This window comes from Pelophylax lessonae (assembly GCF_965119305.1).
Source record: "Pelophylax lessonae genome assembly, chromosome: 1".
Lineage (NCBI taxonomy): Eukaryota > Metazoa > Chordata > Amphibia > Anura > Ranidae > Pelophylax > Pelophylax lessonae.
The window spans coordinates 282,085,324-282,110,947 of NC_138768.1; the positions used below are offsets into that span (position 1 = coordinate 282,085,324).

A 25,624-nucleotide genomic window follows, 5' to 3' on the forward strand; every position below is an offset into this window, starting at 1 on the left:
AGCGCTGATGGGGAGATGGGGAGATCCTCCCCATCTGATGGGGAGATCCTCCATCTTTTTTCCAGCCAGCCTGCATTGCAGCTTTATACCAGTAGAAACTGTGGTGTGGCACTAAAACTCGGAGTCGCCTATCTAATCTGTCATGCAACTGGACCTCTAACTACCAGGTGTGGCTATCAGATTTGTCTAACAAGACTCTAATCTATGCTGGTTACTGGGCCCTGAACTAAAACTAGAATATAGAATCCCAGACAAGAAGGGACAGGGTTTACTAAAATAACATGAGCTGCATGAAAACTTTTGCAATGAACTGGTTCACTTCTTATTAGACTGGATGGTGACTACTACACACATACAGTAGCACAGACTAGCCATGTGGCACTTTGCATGTGAGATAATACCAATAGAACAGAGATAAGTCTGTCCCAAGGATTTAGATATACACTCAAGAAGCTATGGGCAGCTGCAGTTAAACTATTATTATTATTATTATTATTATTATTATTAAGGATTTCTATATCGCCAGCAATTTATGCAGCACTTTACAATATTAGAGGGAGACAGTACATATACAAGAGGATTTAGAGGGCCCTGCTCAGAAGAGCTTGCAATCTAATGGGGTGGGGCAGGTGTTACAAGAGGTAAGAGTAGGGAATGAGCTGATGGCAGATTAGTTGGCGGTGTGATAGGCTTGCCTGAAGAAATGAGTTTTCAGGGATTGCCTGATACCATCTAGAGTAGGAGATAGCCGTACAGGTTGAGGTACATCGTTCCAGATGATGGGAGAGTCCCTGGAGAAATTCTGGAGAGGAGGAGACAAGGAGGACTTGAGAGGAGCGGAGAGGATGGTTGGGTTGATATTTTGAGACAAGATTGATGATGTAGCTTGGGGCAGAGTTGTGAATGGCTTTGTATGTTGTGGTTAGTATTTTGAATTTAATTCGCTGGGCAATCGGGAGCCAGTGTAGGGATTGGCAGAGAGGGGAGGCAGACGCTGAGCGATTGGTAAGGTGGATAAGCCTGGCAGCAGCATTCATGATACACTAAAGAGGGGATAGCCTATGAAGTGGTAGGCCTATGAGAAGGGATTTGCAATAGTCAAGGCGAGAAATAACTAGGGAGTGAATGAGTAGCTTGGTGGTTTCAGTTGTTAAAAAGGGGCGAATTTTAGAGATGTTGCGGAGGTGAAGTCTACAAGCTTTTGACAATGATTGGATTTGGGGCTGAAAGGACAGGTCAGAGTCCAGGATTACACCTAGTACCCTGGCATGAGGGGAGGGATTGATGGTTGCATAAATAATTTTGATAGAAAAGTCATGGAGGGGGGGGGGGGGGGACAGGCGGGAGGGAATATTACCAGCTCAGTTTTAGAGAGATTTAGTTTGAGGAAGTGGTGCGACATCCATGTTGATATGTCAGTAAGTAAGCTAGCAATGCGAGAGGAGACTGAAGGAGTGAGGTGGGGAGTAGACAGATATGAGTGCCATCGGCGTACAGATGGTATTGGAAGCCGTGGGCGGTTATCAAGTGACCAAGGGAGGTGGTGTAGATAGAGAAGAGGAGGGGTCCAAGAACAGAGCCTTGGGGAACCCCCACAGAAAGGGGGCAATGAGGAGGAGGTAGAGTTGTGGGTAACACTGAAGGAGCGCTGTGATAGGTAGGAGGAGAACCAAGATAGAGCAGAATCTTGGAGGCCAAGGGAACAGAGTTTATTAAGAAGGAGCAGGTGGTCAACACTATCAAAGGCCGCAGAAAGGTCGAGTAATAGAAGTATGGAGTAGGGGCCATTGGTTTTAGCAGTTAGTAGATCGTTTGTGAGTTTTAGTAAGGCAGTTTCTGTAGAGTGTTGCGAGCGAAAGCCAGACTGTAAGGGATCAAGAAGGTTATTTTCACTGAGGTAGGAGCTGAGACGGTTGTAGATTAAGCATTCTAGAAGTGAATGGGAGCAGTGAGATGGGTCTGAAGTTGTTCAGGTTGGTGGGGTCTAGTGAGGGCTTTTTAAGTATGGGAGTGATCTGTGCATGTTCTAGAGGGGAGGGGAAGGTGCCACTAGAGAGGGAGAGATTGAAGATGTGAGTAAGGGAGCATAGGATAGAGTAAGAGGGTGCCTGTAGTAGTTGTGAGGGAACAGGATCCAGGGAACAGATGGTTAGGTGGGCATCTGAAAACAGTTTTGTAACCTCTTCAGTAGTAGCCAGTTCAAAGGAGGAGAGTGTTGACTGTGCTGTTAGGCAAGGTATGTTGAGTGGGGAAGATGTGCACGCAGTGGAGGTGTCCTCACGTATTGCATCAACCTTGTCTTTGAAGTGATTGGCAATCTCTTGGGCAGTGAGTGAGTGAGTAGAGGGGGTGGGGGACGAACTGGAGTTAAAAGTTGAGACGAGCCTGCAGGGACTGGATGACAGGGTAGTGATGAGAGAAACAAAGTAGGCTTGTTTGGCAGCATGGAGGCATGAATTGTAGGTTTGGAGGGAAGATTTATATAGGGTGAAGTCCTGCAAGCATTTGGTTTTATGCCATCGTCGTTCAAGAGCACGGCAGTGTCTCTTGAGATTTCTACTGTAGTCAGTTTGCCAGGGTTGCAATGGTCGGGGGCCTGATTCTGCGTGTAGTTAGAGGAGCAAGTGCGTCAAGTGATGATGAGAGTGAGCTGTTGTAAACAGAGGTAGCCAGGTCAGGACAGGACAGGGGAGAGATTATGTCATGTAGGTGGTCAGTAGCAGAATAGAGGAGAGAGGGGTTAAAGTGACAAAGGTTCCCACAGGTAATTGTTTGCTGCTTTGAGGGATGGGTTATTTGAGGCAAGGATACAGTGAAACTGATGAAGTTGTGATCAGAGAGAGGAAAGGGGGTGTTGGTGAGGTTGCCAGCAGAGCAGAGATGGGAGACTATAAGGTTGAGGTTATTACCATTGGAGTAAGAGGAAGTGTGTATCCATTGGGTTAGGTTAAAAGAGGAAGTTAGGTTGAGGAGTTGAGTTGTAGCTGTGCTGTTAACATTGACAGGGATGTTGAAGTCACCAAGAATGATAGAGGGTGTTTCAGAGGAGAGAAAGTAGGGTAGCCAGGCAACAAAGTCATCGAAAAAGTGTGATGCTAGTCCAGGGGGCCGATGGATTGCTGCAATCCTTAGAGAAATTGGAGAAAACAGACTAATACAATGCATCTCGAAAGAAGAGAGTGACAGAGAGGTAGGGTTTGGAAGGACTTTGTAGGTGCATTGCGGGGATAAAAGGAATCCAACTCCACCTCGTTTCTGTCCGGTGGGTCTGGGGGAGTGAGTCCAGTGGAGCCCACCATAGGAGAGCAGATGCGAGCTTGTTACAGATGGAGCGAGCATTCCAAAGGGCACATGAGATTGGGGGGCTGGTTTTAGGAAGCAGGGGGACAGAAATTAAACCTAGTGGATTGCGGCTGTTGCCAGAGGAGGAGGGGTGTGGGTTATGTGGTTTGCAGTTAGAAAAAGGAGGGCCAGGATTTGAGGAAATATCCCCTGAGGCTAGGAGAAGGAGGGTGAGAAAGGTAAGATGGGAGTGGGGTGTGTATGAGTGCACATGTCTAATTGCCCTGCTGTTTAGGTTAGTATGTGAGCTCAGCAACTGAAGGAGGTGGTAGGAGTGAGGGTGCCATGTGTATGCTGTGGGGTGGAGAGGAGGGGTAGTGTAGGGATATTTTGAGGATGGAAGACACCGATGTGAGAAAGAAGAGTAGAAGAAGCATGTTTGTAGAAAGAAAGTGGCAATCTGACCTTAAATAAGTTAAATGTTGAGTGCTGGTTTGCTTGCAATCTTTCCAGAGTTCTTGTTCTATATTCATACAGCTTTAGTTATCCTGCTGTAGTTAAACTGGAACAAATAAACGCTTGCCTAATAGTCTGTTTCTGGTCTGGGTGAAAATACAGCAGCAGTAGTAGACCCTGTATGTATAAAGCCATGTGACTCGGTTCTCTGTCTCTCTACTTCCTCCTTCCTTTTTTTTAATTTTAAACCAGAGACAGGAAGTGCTAATACATAATTATACAGAACACTAATATTAGCAGGTAACAATAGAGGGCAGCAGATCCCTACACAACATTTTCTGTTAGAGGATCAGGGCTGCTCTTTGCAAACTATTGCACTCCCTCCGGTCACTTTAAACAAAAGTTCAAATGTAATGGGTCCTCCTATCCTAAACGCATGCCCATTCATGGGATACAAGCTTGCATGTACAGTGGGTACGGAAAGTATTCAGACCCCCTTAAATTTTTCACTCTTTGTTATATTGCAGCCATTTGCTAAAATAATTTAAGTTCATTCTTCTTCCTCATGAATGTACACATAGCACCCCATACTGACAGAAAAACACAGAATTGTTGACATTGTTGCAGATTTATTAAAAAAGAAAAACTGAAATATCACATGGTCCTAAGTATTCAGACCCTTTGCTGTGACACTCATATATTTAACTCCGGTGCTTTCCATTTCTTCTGATCATCCTTGAGATGGTTCTACACCTTTTATTTGAGTCCAGCTGTGTTTGATTATACTGATTGGACTTGATTAGGAAAGCCACACACCTGTCTATATAAGACCTTCCAGATCACAATGCATGTCAGAGCAAATGAGAATCATGAGGTCAAAGGAACTGCCTGAAGAGCTCAGAGACAGAATTGTGGCAAGGCACAGATCTGGCCAAGGTTACAAAAAGATTTCTGCTGCACTTAAGGTTCCTAAGAGCACAGTGGCCTCCATAATCCTCAAATGGAAGACGTTTGGGATGACCAGAACCCTTCCTAGAGCTGGCCGTCTGGCCAAACTGAGCTATCGGGGGAGAAGAGCCTTGGTGAGAGAGGTAAAGAAGAACCCAAAGATCACTGTGGCTGAGCTCCAGAGATGCAGTCAGGAGATGGGAGAAAGTTGTAGAAAGTCAACCATCACTGCAGCCCTCCACCAGTCGGGGCTTTATGGCAGAGTGGCCCGACGGAAGCCTCTCCTCAGTGTAAGACACATGAAAGCCCGCATGGAGTTTGCTAAAAAACACCTGAAGGACTCCAAGATGGTGAGAAATAAGATTCTCTGGTCTGATGAGACCAAAATAGAACTTTTTGGCCTTAATTCTAAGCGCTATGTGTGGAGAAAACCAGGCACTGCTCATCACCTGTCCAATACAGTCCCAACAGTGAAGCATGGTGGTGGCAGCATCATGCTGTGGGGGTGTTTTTCAGCTGCAGGGACAGGACGACTGGTTGCAATCGAGGGAAAGATGAATGCGGCCAAGTACAGGGATATCCTGGACAAAAACCTTCTCCAGAGTGCTCTGGACCTCAGACTGGGCCGAAGGTTTACCTTCCAACAAGACAATGACCCTAAGCACACAGCTAAAATAACGAAGGAGTGGCTTCACAACAACTCCGTGACTGTTCTTGAATGGCCCAGCCAGAGCCCTGACTTAAACCCAATTGAGCATCTCTGGAGAGACCTAAAATTGGCTGTCCACCAACGTTTACCATCCAACCTGACAGAACTGGAGAGGATCTGCAAGGAGGAATGGCAGAGGATCCCCAAATCCAGGTGTGAAAGACTTGTTGCATCTTTCCCAAAAAGACTCCTGGCTGTATTAGATCAAAAGGGGGCTTCTACTAAATACTGAGCAAAGGGTCTGAATACTTAGGACCATGTGATATTTCAGTTTTTTCTTTTTTAATAAATCTGCAACAATGTCAACAATTCTGTGTTTTTCTGTCAGTATGGGGTGCTATGTGTACATTCATGAGGAAGAAGAATGAACTTAAATTATTTTAGCAAATGGCTGTGTAACGGATCTTTGTACCCCAGCTGGGCATATCCGCCGGACCTCGGTCTCCTGTCTTCCAAACGCACCCACAGCCTGCGGAGAAGCCATACCCAGCCCGTAACCCCTCAATCACGAGACAATCCACACAGGTGTTGAGGGTTAACCATGCAGAGCTTAAACTGTTTATTACATTCCAAGACAACAGTTACACACAGCTAAGGGGCACTCCCCTTAGCCCTGCAAGGGGGGGGGGGGGGTGAGACAAGGACCAACCAACAACCAATGAGAACTGAACATTTGTACATTTGAAACTGCAAGTCTTAATACACACCCCCTGCGGAGAGATGTCTCCAGCCCAGCTCAGGCTATTGTCTGTATCATGAATCCACACACTTAGACACAGGAACAGGAGGAGGGGGGGGGGATGGGCTGTAACATTACATTACATTACATTAACTCAATGGCATGAGTCCCGCCATCTTCCTTTTTCCTTTTGTTCAGAGGATGAATAAAGAGGAAATAAAATGCAATAAAAGTGCAATGTCCCAAACTCATAGGAAAATGACACAAAGGGGTTTACAATCCAGGGACAGGGTGATCCGTCACAGTGCTCCCCCCTTGTGGAACACTCCGGCAGACCCGGCTTGACCCTTTTCAGGTCAACTTGGGGATGTCCGGATTTAGGTTAGGGGCTGAGTTCCATTTGCCGGGACAACCATCAGCATTGCCATTTGCTTCCCAGGCCAGTAGTGGATGGTAAAGTCAAAAGGCTGCAGTGCCAAACTCCAGTAGCTTCTGGCCCATAGTCTGTCGGTAGGAGGCTTGCGCACAGTCCCCTCAACTGGTCTGGACCTGCGTTAGTCACAAACTTCCACCCCAGGCAACCAGGAAAAGTAAAAGTACGACTCTGGCGCTGGGGAGCAAAATTGCACATAGTGTCTCCCATGAATAAAAACAGCCGCTGCAGAGTGGGAACAACTGTCTGCACTCCTCTGATCCGGGGCTGGGTTGCAGATATTGGGGGGAACTGAATAATCCTCTGCCCTGATGCCAGCGCTTCCGCTGGTAGGGAATGTAGGCTGGTAGGGCTATGCATTTGGGGAGAAAAAGGTACTTGCTTTTCTCCTGGTGTAGTTACGAGCCGCTGAGAAGGTATCTTGCAGGGACTGCCTCCGGGATTCTTCATCTCTGGTTCTGATGCTGGGCAGAGACCATCAGCACTCTGTCCTGTAGCCAGCGCTTCTGCCGGAGGGATAAACACTGGGGTAGTGTCCAATTGTTGGGGAGGGAGAATTGCTTCCTCTACTCCCGGTGGGGATATCTGCTGTTGGGAAAACAGCTCACGCAGATCCTCTCTCAGACTCTCCGGATCCAACTCTTTTTCTGATGCTGGGCAGATGCCAGGGGCACTCTGCCCTGTAGCCAGCGCTTCTGCTGGGGCGATAAACACTGGGGTAGTGTCCAAGTGCTGGGGAAACGGCTCACTGAGGTCACCCCTCGGACTCCCTGGATCTACCTCTGAGGGTGGGCAGAGGCCAGCGGCACTCTGCCCCGTAGCCAGCACTTCTGCTGGGGGGATAACCACTGGGGTAGTGTCCAATTGTTGGGGAGGGAGAATTGCTTCCTCTACTCCCGGTGGGGGTATCTGCTGTTGGGAAAACAGCTCACGCAGATCCTCTCTCAGACTCTCCGGATCCAACTCTTCTTCTGATGCTGGGCAGATGCCAGGGGCACTCTGCCCTGTAGCCAATGCTTCTGCTGGGGCACCAGATGAGATACTCTGGACTTGCTGCTGATCACCATTTCCCAGCCTTCCAGCGCCTGTCTCGACTCCCCCTTCTGAGACCTTAATGCTATCAGCTTGTCTCGCTGCCTGGGAGGTCCAGCACTTCATCTCGGAAATCCAGAATGTGTTCCAGCCGCCACTCCTCATCGCTCCCAAAGTCTGGGTCTCCGTACATTTTTTGGTGGAGCAGCCCCACGCCGCCATAGCCAACGCCTTCTGTTAGGCTGCCATCTGCTGTACCTGGCCACAGTTGAGCCGCGAACCACCGGAGGGCTCTGTAGCTGGCGTCCAGCCTCATTTCCTCCTGGACCAATCTTCCGAGCTCCGTCTTCCCTTCATCTCGCGGTCGTTCCCTCAGGAACACCTCTCGCGCACGGTACTGCTTCCGGTACATCTCTGTGGAGGAGGGAAGGATCTTCCCCTGATGGTGCCGCTCGTGGCTTAGCGCCTCATGCCAGAGTTGCCGGCGGATCACATCCTCCCAGCCGAGCCTGGTGTGCTCTGTCGCTGGTCCCCGATGGTGCTTCCGCATGCCTTGCAGCCTCCTCCCGAACTCCGCTCTCATGCTGGCTGGTCCCCGTATCACTCCTCGGCAGCTGCCCAGATCTTGAATCCTGGTGGTGGTTTGGATGTCCTGGACTGCAGGAGACATCCCACCGCTGCCAACCAATGTAACGGATCTTTGTACCCCAGCTGGGCATATCCGCCGGACCTCGGTCTCCTGTCTTCCAAACGCACCCCCTCTTCGCCTGCGGAGAAGCCATACCCAGCCCGTAACCCCTCAATCACGAGACAATCCACACAGGTGTTGAGGGTTAACCATGCAGAGCTTAAACTGTTTATTACATTCCAAGACAACAGTTACACACAGCTAAGGGGCACTCCCCTTAGCCCTGCAGGGGGGGGGGGGGGTGAGACAAGGACCAACCAACAACCAATGAGAACTGAACATTTGTACATTTGAAACTGCAAGTCTTAATACACACCCCCTGCGGAGAGATGTCTCCAGCCCAGCTCAGGCTATTGTCTGTATCATGAATCCACACACTTAGACACAGGAACAGGAGGAGGGGGGGGGGGGATGGGCTGTAACATTACATTACATTAACTCAATGGCATGAGTCCTGCCATCTTCCTTTGTTCAGAGGATGAATAAAGAGGAAATAAAATGCAATAAAAGTGCAATGTCCCAAACTCATAGGAAAATGACACAAAGGGGTTTACAATCCAGGGACAGGGTGATCCGTCACAGTGCTCCCCCCTTGTGGAACCCTCCGGCAGACCCGGCTTGACCCTTTTCAGGTCAACTTGGGGATGTCCGGATTTAGGTTAGGGGCTGAGTTCCATTTGCCGGGACAACCCATCAGCATTGCCATTTTGCTTCCCAGGCCAGTAGTGGATGGTAAAGTCAAAAGGCTGCAGTGCCAAACTCCAGTAGCTTCTGGCCCATAGTCTGTCGGTAGGAGGCTTGCGCACAGTCCCCTCCAAAACACACAGTGACAGTGGGTTCTGTCACAGGCTGCAATATAACAAAGAGTGAAAAATTTTAAGGGGGTCTGAATACTTTCCGTACCCACTGTATATGGTGATGGTGTCGGAAAGTAAGATCAGATAATTGCTAATCTCTGACTAAAGTTGATTTACAGATTTAAATACACAGTTTAAACCCCCCCCCCCCCCCATCTGTGGTTGGGCAATGAAGCTTAAATACATAAATGTATTTTAACAGTGTGTTTATCAGTTTGCCAGGAGTACCGCTTTAAATGTCTGTTCATATATTATAGATTTATAATCGTGTCAGTGTTGCATGGGCCCATACCCTTTTTCACTGATGCAGTTTCATGTACTATTTCTTTTTATGTATTTTGGTAATATTTTGTAATCACTGAAAGATACAAAACAAGCTGGGGGATTCATATGCTCAATAATTGGCAGGTGTCCATGTCCATCACCCTGTGTTATCAGCCATGTTTTTTCTTTTTTCGTTTGTGTGTGTTTTTGTACAAATTTGGAAAAAAAAATCAATAAAAAGGACTTATTAAAAAAAGGAAAAAAAAAAGTTCTAAAACCATTTAATATGCTAAATGGAGACAATATATTTCTAAGCATGTGCAAAGATGTTTGCGAATTGGTGAATATTTTGGCTGGGAATAACACATGTGCCTGTGTCTGTTTTAGGCCCTGGAACAGAGAATAAAAGAAGAGCAGCAAATGATGGATGAAAAAATTGTTCTGGAATTAGACCAGAAAGTCATAGACCAGCAGAGCACATTAGAGAAAGCAGGTGTTTCGGGCTTCTATGTCACAACTAATCCACAGGTAAGTCACTACTTATGTCTGTAATGTCAGTCCCACTGGTTGCAGACGAGGCTAGATGGAGGTCCCTCTGCCTAAACCAATGGTTTTGAGAAGTTTAAGCCATAAGTTTTTTATAAAAAAAAAAAATGAGCAAAAACTGCATTACTTACTGTTAATCTGATGTGTCCCTTGTGCTGCTTGCTCCTGATTTCCTTGGAAACCTCAACCATTACCCAACTTCACAATGTAATTATCCGGTGCGGCTGGGGGGATAATAGGACTGAGGGAACTGTGACATGCACTTGCCAAGCATGATCAACTATGCCTTATTTTCGATGAGAATGGAGGTGATGGCGCTGCTTATATTATAAAGTGTAATTAGGTAAATATACTTATGTAATCATATATCATCGGATGAATTGTATATAGAAAAGACTATGGAAAATGGCCACAAGGTGGCGAAGTGCAATGTGCAAAAATGTGCTGAGATAAATAAATATGTGTGTATATATATATATATATATATATATATATATATATATATATATATATATATATATATATATATATATATATATATATATATATATACATATATACAATATGCAATAGTGATGAAAATAAATAATCAGCAAAGTGAATATATAAACGGCAATAAGTAGATCAATCAATGAATAATATAAAATGACTCAAAAATCGCGATGATAAAAATTAAAATAGTGCTGGAAAACATTGACCAAACCGAGTAAATGTGCAAATATACAGGGGAGTATTATACAAAGTGCACCAAAAAGTGATAGTACTAATTAATATATAAAATAAGTTCGTGGACAGAAAATTGTGCAAAAGCAATGAATGTGCGGGAAACTTCTATCCAAAGTGTGACAATAAGTGATGATCAGTCAATTCATATAATAGAATAAATCCATAAATAGGTGAGTATACCCAGTGAGATAGGTGGGCAGTGACTTACGGTGACCCCCAAGGTGGGTAACTGGTGAGCTGCAAAGTGGCTACTGATGAAAAACCTACTCACCAGATGTACCCACCCCACACAGGGGTATAGAGCGGGTACTGGAGATATGCCTCGCTGGTCTTTACTCTGTGTAGTGGTTCCCTTCCTGGGGGAGAATGGTGTGGGGTCCGCGGGGTATCACAGGTATCCTAACGTGGGGTCCAGTAATAGGGTCCTGTTCCAATGTATCCGATGCTCCGTGGAGGGATCTAGTATGGCCACTCACAAGTATATGGATGGGAGGGTCATAGGAAGTGGAAAGACTCGATAGTGTGATATCGTAGGGGATGTTTTATTCAGCAGTATACAATAAATGGATACTCACAATCGATCATATGGTAAACAGCGTGGTATTGGCGTCCCGGAACGCAATGCATTCCAACTGAAAACCGGAACCGGAAATGACGTGACGGCGCTGTACGCGTTTCGTCATGTGACGTCTTCTGCAGCGTCGCATCATTTCCAAGCCGGCCCTTTTGTATACGGTGGTTACCAAGGCTACGGGACTCGTTATGAAGCATAACGAGTGTTGCATATAAGCCATGCCGCGGCTCATGCATTCCTATATAGAGCAAAGCCTATGCCATACAGTGAAAAACCGAATGGATTCATATTGATAGAAGTAGTAATGGAATAAATATAATAATTAAAAATGTGTATATATCCCGTGCCACAAATAAATTATGAACCACCGTATATACTGGACCCCACGTTAGGATACCTGTGATACCCCGCGGACCCCACACCATTCTCCCCCAGGAAGGGAACCACTACACAGAGTAAAGACCAGCGAGGCATATCTCCAGTACCCGCTCTATACCCCTGTGTGGGGTGGGTACATCTGGTGAGTAGGTTTTTCATCAGTAGCCACTTTGCAGCTCACCAGTTACCCACCTTGGGGGTCACCGTAAGTCACTGCCCACCTATCTCACTGGGTATACACACCTATTTATGGATTTATTCTATTATATGAATTGACTGATCATCACTTATTGTCACACTTTGGATAGAAGTTTCCCGCACATTCATTGCTTTTGCACAATTTTCTGTCCACGAACTTATTTTATATATTAATTAGTACTATCACTTTTTGGTGCACTTTGTATAATACTCCCCTGTATATTTGCACATTTACTCGGTTTGGTCAATGTTTTCCCGCACTATTTTAATTTTTATCATCGCGATTTTTGAGTCATTTTATATTATTGATTGATTGATCTACTTATTGCCGTTTATATATTCACTTTGCTGATTATTTATTTTCATCACTATTGCATATTGTATATATACACATATTTATTTATCTCAGCACATTTTTGCACATTGCACTTCGCCACCTTGTGGCCATTTTCCATAGTCTTTTCTATATACAATTCATCCGATGATATATGATTACATAAGTATATTTACCTAATTACACTTTATAATATAAGCAGCGCCATCACCTCCATTCTCATCGAAAATAAGGCATAGTTGATCATGCTATTTATATAGTCTTTTGGCTATAGTTTAAGTGAGGCTGCAGCTTATTAGTACACATCTATATCCTTTGATTCCTTAGCGCGGGTTCTATTATCTTTTTATGCCTTATTTTCCTCTCTATTATCTGATTGATTCTGCCTGTGCCCCTCCTAAAAATAACCGAAGCATGGCAGCCAATCCATGCTAACATGGTCAGTGTGTATACTCTGTCGCTCCACTGGAGTGGGGATTTGAAATCACCGCTATTTTCTCTCCTCTCTTCATCACTGCAAAGATGGACCAGATGGATTCTAATTGGTAGGGGCCATCCATGTGTTGCAGCAAGTTCTCTTTAGGGTGAACTCTATGTATTTAGCCAGGGCCCTGCTGCCTTCAAGGTAAATCTTTAAGTAACAAAGTAGTGTGACTAGCATACTTTACATTCCATGCCAGAAGCAGGGCAAAAACTCCATAAAAGTGGAGGGAGGGAGCACCGACAATGGCTGGGCCTGCAGCTACTGCTGGCTGACACAAGGGTTCATGTTACCAGGCCAGAGCTGGCTGAAAATGGGTACTTTTATACGTCTTCCTTTTTCATCCCTTTTTTTTTTTTTTTTTTTTTTTTTTTGAGACATAGGTTTCTTTTGGTGGTATTTAATCACCACTGGGTTTTTAATTTTTTTTGAAAAAAAAAATTAAGAAAAGACCAAAAATTTTGAAGGAGGAAAAATTGGATTTTTGACTTACCGTAAAATCCATTTCTCTGATGTTCATTGACGAACACAACTCCTGATCTTCTTAACCATTGAGTTATACTGCCCCCTACAGGAGTAAGACTCTAGCTATGCCAATGGGCAGTCCCAGGGGGTATATTCCCTCTCTCTGCTATAGGTACTCTGTGTAGTTACAAGCAGTGTCAGAAGAATTACAACTCCACAGAGGGGTGGGTGCTGTGTCCGTCAATGAACATCAAAGAAATGGATTTTATGGTAAGTGCTTACAAAAACCCAATTTTCCCTAAACGTCTTTCAGGACAGCACCTTGAGAGAAGGCTCCTCCCTCTCACCAACAGGAAACACCCATTCCACCATGCTTTAAAAGGAGGCTTCTCCCCACAGTTCCTCAATTTTTGTGTTTCCTCCGGCCGAGGAACACCTCAGTGGGGAGTCTGGGGCTCTTAAGGTGCTGCCCTGAGAGACTAGGCTCCCTGCCTCCAACATACCTTTTGATCTTGGAGAGTTTGTTTCCTCCCATCCACCAGATTGGCAATGCTGTATGGGCTCCCTCTTCCCCTTCAGTGCTCAGGGAGAGCCAGGACCCCTTGTTAGTGCAGCCCCTTGGCAGCAAAACTACTGGCGGTGAGTCATTTTTTTCTCTCCACCGTCCCTTCATTTTTTGAATTTGCTGTTGCCTTTTCGACAATGAGAAGACGCTGGTCCGGCCGGAAGTGAGGTATCCGGGAGGGGTGGCGCTCGTGGAGGGGGCACACGGCGTCACTTCCCCCAGAGACGCAGGGGAAGAGGGGAGGAGCAAGGCTGGTACTTATTTCCTGTTCCGGTCCGGCGCAGAGGCGCTTTGGGAATCCGGAACTATGGACGGAGTCTCCGCAGCAGGTGGGACAGGCACAGGCTCCAGCAAGGCCCAGGTAAGGGGTAATTGGGTACTTATCCTTATTTTACTGTGGGGTCTCTCTCCTTCTCTCTTTTTTCCCCCTGGTGGCTGGGGGCCTGTCTGGGCACATGGGGGCTTATTCTGATACTTCCTGTGCACCTAGGTGACCCTGAGGTTTATAGGCTGACTCATTAGAAAGTTTGTTGGTGTTGTTCTTTGCAGGCTAAAATTTCTGAGCTAATGGTTAAAAAGAAATGCCCTTCATGCAAAGAAAAGTTACCTGAACTTTGGAAGAAGACACTTTGCCAGGCGTGCTTTGACTCCCTGGTTAAAGAGGAAGCGTCTTCAGCATGCAGCGACTTAATCGCATCATTGAGGAAGGATCTAGATGCTACCATTCAATCTTTTTGGTCCTTTTTAACAGATCCTTCTTCGAGTCAGCCATCAGCCTCACATTCCTCTCAGGGCTCACAGTCAATCCCTTCGGTGGAAGTGCAAATGGGTCCTCCTACCCAAGGAAGTTTTTCCCCCTCTCATGCTAAAGAAGTTTTGGAGGAAGAATAGGAGGAAGGGGTAGAAAATATACCCTCAAAGTATAAACTGTTCTTAGAACAAGTAGACGGTTTATTAAAAGCAGTTTATATCACTTTAGGCTTGGAACAAGAGAAGAAAGATTTATCCCTTTATCCCTTCATGATAGGATGTATGCATGTCTGGGTGAACCTAAAGGTCGCACCTTCCCGGTGCATTCAACCATCTCAGAGGCCATTAAAAGAGAATGGGCTGAAGTAGAGAGGAAACCCTTCTTTCCTAAAGCATATAAGAGGCATTTTCCATTTGATGAAGTCCCAGGGGCACTTTGGAATAAAGTACCGAAAATTGATGCGGCTTTCTCCCAAGTTTCTAGATCAACTGATTTGGCTTTTGAAGATATGGGAATATTAAAAATTCCGATGGAGAAAAGAATGGATCAACAGCCTGGCAATTCTTTATTGGAAACCTCAAACCCGCTATGGCAGTCACCTGTGTATCCAGAAACTTGGGGGGACTGGGTTAACCAGCTCAAAGCCCATATCAGCGCTGATTCGCCAAAACAGGAAATCCTTGATTCCTTTTCTACTCCTATCTATGGCTATAGCCTTCATTGCGAATGCATTGGCAGAATCAGTTAGGGTGACTGCAAGATCATCAGCTTTAACCAACTCAGCCAGAAGAGCTCTGTGGTTGAAGACTTGGCCTGGGGATACGGCATCCAAGAGCAAGCTTTGAGGGATTCCGTTTCTAGGGGATCTCTAGAATTGGTCCTGAGTTAGACTCCGTTTTGGACAGAACAGCCGACAAAAAGAGGTCACTCCCCATTAAAAAGAAAAAACAGCCACCTAAACGTATTTTTGGACCTCAAAGGGCTCAGCAGGATAGCAGGCCCCAAGAGAAAAGGAAAAGTTGGTCGGCGCAAAAATCTAGGGGGAAAGAAAGCGTCCTTTTCCATCCTCCTGCGTCAACCAACAAAGCACAATGACAAGTTGTTGCCTGTGGGAGGAAGACTGAAAGAGTTCCTCCCCCACTGGGCAGCTATGACAAACAATCAATATATTTTGGCTATGCTGTCCCAAGGCAGAAAAGACATGTAAAAAACTGAGTAGCCAAGAAGGTGTTCTCAAGCCAGACTAAATTAGTCGGCGAGAATCAAATTGGACACGTACCTCACGGTCGGGTGGGACCGGGAACCTAGCGCAACCTAGGAAGCATAGACAAAAAGGGTAGGGAGTGGAGGGACAGAGAAATCCCCCCCAGGAATGGTTGCAATGAGAGGCTCGCATTGCAACCATTCCTGGGGGGGATTTCTCTGTCCCTCCACTCCCTACCCTTTTTGTCTATGCTGTCCCAAGGCTACCAGATAGAATTTTCGGATCTTTCTCCAGAAAGATATTTTGTCACAAACCTTCCAAAAGACACAACAAAAGCCCTGGCTATGAAGGACCTATTAACCACTTTAAGGCTGGAAGGAATTGCCTCCTTACTGACCTGGCCCTATTTTGCAATTTGGCACTGCGTTACTTTAACGGACAATTTCGCAGTCATGCGACGCTGTACACAAATAGAGCTTTCTTTTGGTGGTATTTGATCACCTGTGCGATTTTGTTAATTTTTTGCGCTATAAACAAAAAAAGAGCGACAATTTTGAAAAAAAAAACATTTCTCTTACGTCCTCCGACAGTCGCCGCCCCTTCCCAAGTCTTCACCAATGGGTATTGACCTTTGCTCTGCAGGAGTAGCTAGGCAACAAGATTTGTTAATGACAAAAGCTTTTAGCATAGATACACCCCTAGGGGCTGTCCCCTTAGTCAATACCTCCCTGCACCAGCATTCCCAACTCAGTTTGATCTTGCCTAGCTTAGGAGTAGCAGGCTTTCCTGTGCTGGGGCTTCAGTCTCAGCCTTCTACCCTTTTTTTTTATTTTATTTCAAGTATTTTTCTTTTCTTTACTAGCTGTTATTTTGTCAGCTTTAGTTTAGGGATCTTCGGATGAAGATGATCATGCGGAGCTGGGTCTCGGACGGGCCGCCCTGGATCCCAGGGCTGAGAGCCAGATGGATCCCCAGCCTGCCATCGAGCGTTCAGCTACGGTTCGCCCTGGCGCTATGAACGACCCATCCCTGTTCGCTGCAGGGATGCTGCCTGTTAGGTGGCTACCTCACTGGACGCCATTCTGCGGTCTTGTGCTGCTGTCCACTGCGTCCTGGATGTGGCACTCCCTGTCATCCTGATAGCGGTTTGTCGCTTGAGAAGGCTCCCCACGCCATCCGGTACGGTAAGCACCTTCTATGTGGGGACCATCTGTGTGGGTGTCAGTCTGTGGCTGTGTGTACCCTCATGTCTATGTGCTATGCGGGCTCCCTGTCAGATCCCTGTATGGATGCATGCCTTTGTGGGCTACTAGCGGGGGGGGGGGCCCTCCCGCTCTGCTGTGAGTTCTGTGGAGCTGAATAGCCAGACATGCCTGAGCGGCGACCGCTATGCGGCCTGCCATTTCTTTTTGCAGAAAATGCTATGGATGGCCCTGTCCTGTACAGCGCTGTGTTTTGGCGCCGTTTGCCGCCATTTTGGCGGGCCGCGCTCGCTCGAGCACATGTCGGCGCCATTTTCTTGTAGCCTCGATCCCTCGGCCTGAGCGGCCATTTTTGCGGAGCCTTCATAGGCTATATAAGTCAGCCAGTTATTGCATCACTTCCTCTTTCTCTGGGACAGCGATCGGTGGCAGCAGCCTGTTTGTGCTCTCTCCAGGTTTTTTCCTTCTTTGTCCTGTCATTCCTTGCTCAGTGTTCTCTATCCCTGTGGAATCGGTGCATGTAGTAGTGTGCGGTGGGCTGCGCTCGCCGTGGTGTTAAAGGGACAGTACCCTTTTTTGCTTTTAGACTGTGGGCATGGATTCTCAGGATTGCAAGTTTCCCCCCGCCCTGGTGGGGGACCAGGGGGCTGCTGCACCCCCCGAGGGGGCTGATCTGGCCACTGTAGTGGCATCCTTAGTGTCTCAGGTGCAGATGCTGATGGCTGAACGATCCGCAAAAAGGGCCAGGTTATCCATTTCCTCTGATTCAGAGGGCGATGTGGCTGCTGGGGCTGGCGTGCCCTTCTCAGGGTCTTGCTCATCTCTGGACCTCGTGGGGTCGGAGGTGGAAGGGGTTGATACTTCTCCCCCTGGCTCGCCTGAGGAGCTTGCACTCATGGATGAGCTGATCGCCTCCATTAAAGATACTTTGCACTTGGAGGATGAGCCAGCTCCTCCTACTAGGGTGTCTTCCTTTGGGACGCAAAGGACCCGCAAATCTGCGCAGGTTTTTCCCTGCCCTGCTGAGTTTCACCATACGGTTTATGAGCAGTGGCGCAATTTAAAGAAGCCCTTTATGGTGCCGAATAAGTTTAAACTGCTTTATCCATTTGCGCCATCCACCGACGAGCGTTGGTGTGTGGCGCCTCAGGTGGATCACGCGGTAGCCGTTTTTAAACAAAGCTACTGCGATTCCTTCTGAGGATACCCCGGTTTTCCGGGACCCTACGGACAGGAGATTGGAGTCTCTTGCCCGTCATGCCTACATGGTTGCTGGTTCTATGCTAAAACCTATTTTTGGCGGCCCAGGCGGTTGCCGATTGGACGAAGGTGCTCAGGCGCACACTGGTGGCTGCTTCGGCTCCGCCTACCACATTGGCCATGGTGGATCAAATCCATCAAGGCGTCATGTACTTGTGTGATGCGGACTTGAATTTGGCTCCTTTGGCTGCACGCCTGTCTGGCGTGGCGGTGCTCAACCGTCGCCTGATATGGCTGAAGAATTGGTCTGTGGACCAATCTTCTCGCAAGACGTTGGCGGATTTTCCCTACGTGGGATCTCGCCTCTTTGGCAAGGCTTTGGATACTCTGAGGGTGTTACTGGGGGCAAGAGTACTCTCTTACCCCAGAATCCCAAGCACAAGTTTTTCCGTGGCAAACGGAACCCCTCGTTTAGGCCCTCCCAGGGTTCCTTTCGTGCCTTTCGGTCACAATCCAAGGGCAAGCCTTTCAAGGGCCAGGGCTCCCAGAAGAAGCCGTGGGCAGGTAAGCAAAAATCCGGTCAGTCCGGTTCCACTACCCACACTAGTTCCGCCTGAAGGGACGCCCTCACCCGTTTCTGGGGTGGGGGGGACGTCTGCCCGGTTTCCTCCAACCTTGGCTGATCCGCATTCAGGACAGGTGGGTTCAGGAAATCGTTCGATCGGGTTACAAGATCGAATTTCTCTCTCGGCCGGCGGGCAGATTTTTTCCCTCAAATCTTCAGCTGTCTCCGGAGCGTTTGCAGGATCTGCACCTGGCGGTGCAGGACCTGCGGACCCAAGGACCGGTGGTCCCGGTGCCTCATCGGGACAGATTTCAGGGGTTTTACTCCAATCTGTTCACTGTGCCCAGAAAGGAGGGCAAGGTGCGTCTGATTCTGGATTTGAAAGCTCTGAACCGCTTTGTGCGGGTGCGCAAGTTCCGCATGGAATCCCTGCGCTCAGTGGTGGCTGACCTGAGTCCGGGGGAGTTCATGGCCTCCATCGATCTGAAGGATGCGTACCTACACATCCCCATCTTCGAGGGTCATCAACGGTACCTCCGATTCGCCATTGCGGAGGAACACTACCAATTCGTGGCGTTGCCTTTCGGTCTCGCTTCGGCTCCGCTGGTTTTTACCAAGGTGCTGGCGCCGGTCCTGGCCCTGTTGCGGGCACAGGGTATTGCGATCTTGGGGTATCTGGACGACCTCCTCATACGGTCAACTGCCAGCCAGAGCCTGTTGGCCGACCTGTCCACCACGGTGCAGACGCTGCAAGATTTCGGTTGGACCATAAACTTTCCGAAGTCGACTCTGTGTCTTTCGGTTCGCCTTCCCTATTTAGGGATGGTTCTGGACTCTGTCCAGGTGAAGGTTTTCCTTCCAGAGGACAAACTCCGGACACTTCAGGACGAGGTCGGGGCCCTCAGGGCCAACCAACCACAGCTCGTCCCTCCGGACATGCATGAGATGTCTGGGGTTGATGGTTTCCGCCTTCGAGGCGATCCCTTTTGCCCAGTTTCACACGCGGGGTCTCCAGGCGGAGATTCTGGCAGAGTGGGACGGGCGTCCGCAGTCCTTGGATCTGCGGATCTCGTTGAGCCACCGCACCAGACAGAGTCTTCTGTGGTGGCTCCAGTCCCCGGCAGTGTCGGGTGGCAAGTCTTTTCGTCCTTTGCTGTGGACGGTGGTCACCACGGATGCCAGCCTGACGGGCTGGGGTGGTGTCCTGGGCAATCTGTCCGCCCAGGGGACATGGTCGGAGGAGGAGTCCTCCCTTCCGATCAACATTCTGGAATTGCGAGCGATAAAGCTTTGCCTTCTGCAATGGTCGGAACGGCTTCAGGGCCATCCGGTTCGGGTTCAGACGGACAATGCCACCGCGGTGGCCTACATCAACCACCAAGGGGGCACCAGGAGTGCCCGAGCGGCTCGGGAAGTAGCCGACATTCTGTCTTGGGCCGAGACGCACGTTCCGGCCATAACGGCAGTTCACATCCCGGGGGTGGAGAACTGGCAGGCGGATTATCTGAGTCGCCAGACCCTGGACCAGGGAGAATGGTCCCTTCACCCGGATGTCTTCCAGATGTTGTGCGCGAAGTGGGGTTCCCCAGATGTGGACCTGTTCGCGTCTCGTCTAAACAACAAGGTGGAAAGGTTCTTTGCAAGGACGCGCAATCCTCAGGCAGACGCCTCAGACGCGTTAGTAGCGCCCTGGCATCAGTATCGTCTGATGTATGCCTTTCCACCGATTCAGCTGCTGTCCAGGCTCCTTCGCAGGTTAGCCTCGGAACCGCACACGGTGATTCTGGTGGCACCAGACTGGCCTCGCCGGTCTTGGTACGCAGACCTCGTAAATCTGGCAGTCGACACTCTGTGGCGTCTGCCACTTCGAGAAGACCTCCTGTCTCAAGGGCCGATATTCCATCCTGCTTTTTACAGTCGCTGGCTTTAACGGCCTGGCTGTTGAAAGCCAGGTCCTGAAGGACAGAGGTCTCTCCCCTGAGGTTATTCCCACTTTGATCAAGGCTAGGAAAGCCTCTTCGGGAAAGATTTACTACCGTACTTGGAAAGCATACTTTGCCTGGTGTGAGTCCAGGGGGTTTTCCCCTCGCTCGTACTCGGTGTCCAGAGTGTTGGCTTTCCTCCAAACTGGAGTGGACCAGCGTTTGGCGTTGGCCACGATTAAAGGCCAGATTTCTGCACTGGCCGTCCTTTTTCAGCGCCCTGTGGCGTCGAACTCGTTGATCCGCACCTTTGTTCAAGGGGTGCGCCATTTGGCCCCTTCGCGGAGGGAGCCTTTGCCTCCATGGGACTTGAACCTGGTTCTGTCCGCGTTGCAACATGCTCCCTTTGAAAAGATCAGGGAGATCTCGTTGCCTCTGTTGTCCAAAAAGGTGGCCTTTTTGGTGGCGATCACTTCGGCTCGCAGGGTATCAGAGCTGGCAGCTTTGTCCTGCAGCTCTCCCTACCTGGTGATCCACAAGGACAAGGTGGTCCTACGACCTGTCCCGTCCTTTCTGCCGAAAGTGATCTCGGATTTTCACCTTAATGAGGAAATTGTTTTGCATCCTAAGGAGGTTGCCTTACATTCATTGGATGTTGTCCGGGCGATCAGGGTTTATCTGTCGTCCACTAAGCCTTATCGCAAGGCGGATTCCCTCTTTGTCCTTCCTGAGGGACCTCGGAAGGGCATGGCGGCGACGGCTGCGACTATCGCCAAATGGATTAGACAAACCATTGTGCAGGCCTATGCCTTGAGGGGGAAGGTCCCTCCCTTCCCTGTGAAAGCGCACTCTACCAGGTCTTTGAGTACGTCTTGGGCTTTCCGGCATCAGGCTTCTGTGGCCCAGGTGTGTAAGGCGGCGACTTGGTCGTCCGTTTACACCTTCTCAAAATTCTATAAGGTGGATGTTCAGGCATCGGCTGATGCCTCCTTTGGCCGTAAAGTTCTCAGTGCGGCAGTGCCTTAGGGACCCCTGTTTTTTTGGGTCTTTGGCTGTTGGGGTGTGTTACCCCTGGGTTACTTGTTTTTTCCTGGGTTGTTGCTCCTGTTGAGCCCGTTTTCCTGTTGCCCAGTTGGTTCTCTTACTGTGTGTAAGGTTCCTTTCTCTGATGTGGGTACTGCGTTGCTTTTCTGCGGCTGCGTCTCCCACCCCTCAGGTCTACACTGCTTTGGGACGTCCCATTGGTGAAGACTTGGGAAGGGGCGGCGACTGTCGGAGGACGTAAGAGAAAACGGAATTTTTGTAAAATCTTACCGTAAAATTCCTTTCTCTGAGTCCTCCGACCGTCGCCGCCCCCCGCCCCTCTTTTGGGGTTTTTGTGTACTCTTACTGCTATGCTACCAAACTGAGTTGGGAATGCTGGTGCAGGGAGGTATTGACTAAGGGGACTGCCCCTAGGGGTGTGTCTATGCTAAAAGCTTTTGTTATTAACAAATCTTGTTGCCTAGCTACTCCTGCGGAGCAAAGGTCAATACCCATTGGTGAAGACTTGGGAAGGGGCGGCGACTGTCGGAGGACTCAGAGAAAGGAATTTTACGGTAAGATTTTACAAAAATTCCGTTTTTTTCACATTCTGCTATATGACATTCTCAAAAAAAATGAAATCAAAATTTTTTAACATTTTAGGCTGTGTTTACAATAGCCGACCGTCCTTCTCTCTCAGCGGGGATCGATCGCTTGTGTCAGGCGGCAATCTACGTCGGTTTGCGCAGGAGAGCCACCCTGCCGAATGTATGTGTGTGTGTGTGTGTGTGTGTGTGTGTGTGTGTGTGTGTATGTATATATATATATATATATATATATATATATATATATATATATATATATATATATATATTTATATATATTAAAGTAAAAAGGTCTTGCACCTACCCAAAAAGAGCCTGTATGCGGACCGGGGATAGTCTCATGTTGGAAGGAAGAATTGTACCGGAGCGTTAGAACGAAACTTGATCTTGTCGCTGGACCGAATGACCTTGTGAACCCACTTGTTCTTGTACCAGGGGAGTCCACGGGTCCGGGAACCAGTGAAGACAACCCTCCCCCCCCCCCCCCCTAACCCCAGATACGCGTGTCAGCGCACCTTAATGCTAAAGGGGACTTGTACGCAGGTCTGGAGAAGCCCGCACTTGACTTGCCAGGCCAAGTTTGCTTGAAACCTCTGAAGGACTCTGATTCCTTGTCAGTCGACCCTGAGGGACAAAACTTCTTATGAGCCTAGAAGGAGGGTACATATCTACGATGAGGGTCCTTACCCTTAGTAGCCTGCAGAAGAAAGGTACTTCCGCCCCCAACCATCCATGCCAGCCCCCGTCCGGTGGGCTGACAAGCTAGCGCGGAGCTAAGGTCTGCGCGCACTTGCTCGCCAGACTGGGATGACCACTGGATCTAGATTATCCAGCCCGTCACCCAGTCCGGCAGTTGATTGTAGATCTCACCTGAAAAAAACAGGAGAAAAAATTTATCTAAAAAGAAAAATGTTTGCCAGGACCAGTGATTCCAGCAAGGAACCATGTCCTTACTAGGCAGAGGAAACTGAGTACCTATAGCAGAGAGAGGGAATGAAAGAGAAAAAAAAATGTTCTTTGTTTCTGTTCTAAAATGTAGTAAATAAGTAATTTTTCACTTCACTGATGGGGCGGTACTGATGGGCACTGTGGAGGCTGCACCAGTGCTAATTTCATCAGCGAAAACATTTTTGTCAAAATTTTTGTCGGCCTTTTTACAGGGACGAAAACGAAATATAAATTGCACCACATTTTCATTGACGGACAAAAACTATTATGAAGATCAACTTCGTTTTCATTAAACTAAAATGAAACGTGAGGCAGGGATGTTTACCCTCGGAACTCGAAACCTGTTTCCACAGAGCTGTGCCTGCTTCCGCTCCCAGCAAGCAATGCCCAGTCTGGCCAGCGAGCGCGCACAGACCTCAGCTCCAGGCTAGGTTGGCTGCGACATAGCCCCACCGGATGGGGGCTGGCCTGTTAGTTAAACGCCTCGCGAGGTCGCATAGCGACCGGGATCTCGGCCCGAGTCGCAGCATTCCTCCTGGCCGACAGCCCCCCCCCCCCCCATTTATTCTGTCTGGAGCGGTGCCCGCCCTGGTTCCTGGTTAGGGGAGTAGCTATCCCCCCCCCCTTTCCCCCTGGAGGGTTTTGGGATGGAGATGGGCCCCTTCATGGAACAACTTCAACTTAAAAGTGTATATACTGAGTATTTGGCTGTTTTACTAGAGTCCAGGTTTAAGCTGTAAACTAAACACTATATCCCTTAATTTTAAACCTCCTAACTCCCTTTCATTTTAAGCTAATTAACCCTGGAAGTGTACATTTATCATACTGAGCAACTGCAGTTCTCCATGATAAAAATGAGTGACTTTTTAGTGCCAAACACCTGCTGATCTACATGATATATTCTTGTTCTTTGTTGTATTTCATATGGAATAGGGTTGCACCAATACTGGTATCCATGCCTATACTAAGCATTTACACATGTACTCGTGCAAATGCACCGATACTTTCCAGGCTGGTTTACAGTGCGATTCCAAAGCGAATTGTAGTGTATGAGATTAGAAATCGCACAGGACTTTTAAATCGCACTGCAAACAGGCTGTAAAAAGTCACTGATATGCACATGAAAACTGATGTGAAACTGCTGTCTCTGCAAATGAAATCTGTGCGGTTTTCCCATCCATTTTCATGCATGTATGGTGTGAACAAGCCCTTAAAAATTGTCACATAAAATTAAAAATGGGTATCCTTGATTGGTATTGGGTACTTGAGCAAGTATTGGTACTCGTACTCAGTCTTAAAAAACTGGTATCTGTGCATCCCTAATATGGAGACCTCACCTCTTTTTGGCTATCTGTATATCTGCAAATTTTAATCAGGCAATAAAAAAGAATCACGTGTGTGAGTAAGCAATGAGTATTGCTACTTGCCATCTTCAAACTGTCGTATTTCTAGCACATATGAATTTAACATCTGCTTTATGACTCTGAACACTATACTGTCCCCTTTCCTCCAGTTTTCATACGTGAGGCCCATTAGGTGCTGAAACCAACACGTTTGCATTTACCATATAAAAATAGAAAATCGGCTCATCTATCTCTGTGTAATGCAAGAATTGTCTATTACCTATAGCAACAGTCTTGGCCCATATTGTAGGAAGGAGAGAGAGAAACTGGCTGCTGTGGGCAAAGCAGACTGAGAAATTTATCCTTTTAGACATAATGATAAGTACAATCCGAACTAAGATAAACAGTACATGCGCTTCTCAAAGGAATGCTTGTTGGAAGCAATCTTTTTTTTTTTTATTATTTTGGTCAGAAGGGGTTTTATGCACAAAGCAGACCCTCAGGTTAGTTCTGCCAGTAACTTTATTTTTAGCTTGTGCATCCACGCCCATTATATAACTCTCCTTTTTTTTTTTTTTTTTTTTTTTTTTTTTTTTTTTTTAGGAGCTAACATTGCAAATGAATTTATTGGAGCTAATCCTCAAGCTGCAGCAAAAGGAGACTGGGATAAGCAACAAGTATTCTTAAGAAGTTAAAGTAGAACATTTCATTTGCAATCTGAAAGGTGATGAAAGCCCATATCTGTTGGCTGTGATGGAACAGCCTTAAGATTTTCTATCATTTTGGGCATATTTTTCTGCACATTTGTCAAGATATTTTCCATTATGTTTGTGATGCCTTTTTTAGATTGGAATCCAATGTTTGTAGAATGTAATATTACCTGTTATTGTAAAGGAAACACATTGGTTCTGAATATTCAGTTTGTTTAATATTTCTTTATTTATTAAATCTTGCACTTTTGGTTATATGTGTTTGTATTCGTTCTTTAACCTGATTTACTGACGTTCGATTATGTGTGTCAAATTAAATCTTAACATTCCATCTGTAATATATTTAATCACATCCTAAAGTGAACAAAAAAGTTAACCTGCTGTCCACAGTGTTATGAACCCTGAGGGGAAAAAAAAGTTCACCTAAGAACTTTTGTCTCTGAAGAATACATTCTACAATAGCATATGGATGTACATGTAGCTTGAGCGGAATGTTTTTTTACTCATATTAGATTTGCACACGCACCCCTACACAC

At 47.4% G+C, this 25,624-nt stretch overlaps 1 protein-coding gene across 1 annotated transcript in view; it reads left to right on the top strand.

Annotated features, from left to right (window-relative positions):
• Window positions 1-25,190, top strand: part of LOC309544860 (protein DGCR6-like) — a 39,655-nt gene extending 14,465 nt beyond the window's left edge. The window contains exons 4-5 of the mRNA XM_082243850.1: window positions 9,736-9,876; window positions 24,982-25,190. Of these exons, the coding sequence (XP_082099976.1) occupies window positions 9,736-9,876; window positions 24,982-25,065 (225 nt within the window). The 3' untranslated portion in view covers window positions 25,066-25,190. The remainder of the gene's footprint in view (window positions 1-9,735; window positions 9,877-24,981) is intronic.
• Window positions 25,191-25,624: the final 434 nt, after the last annotated feature.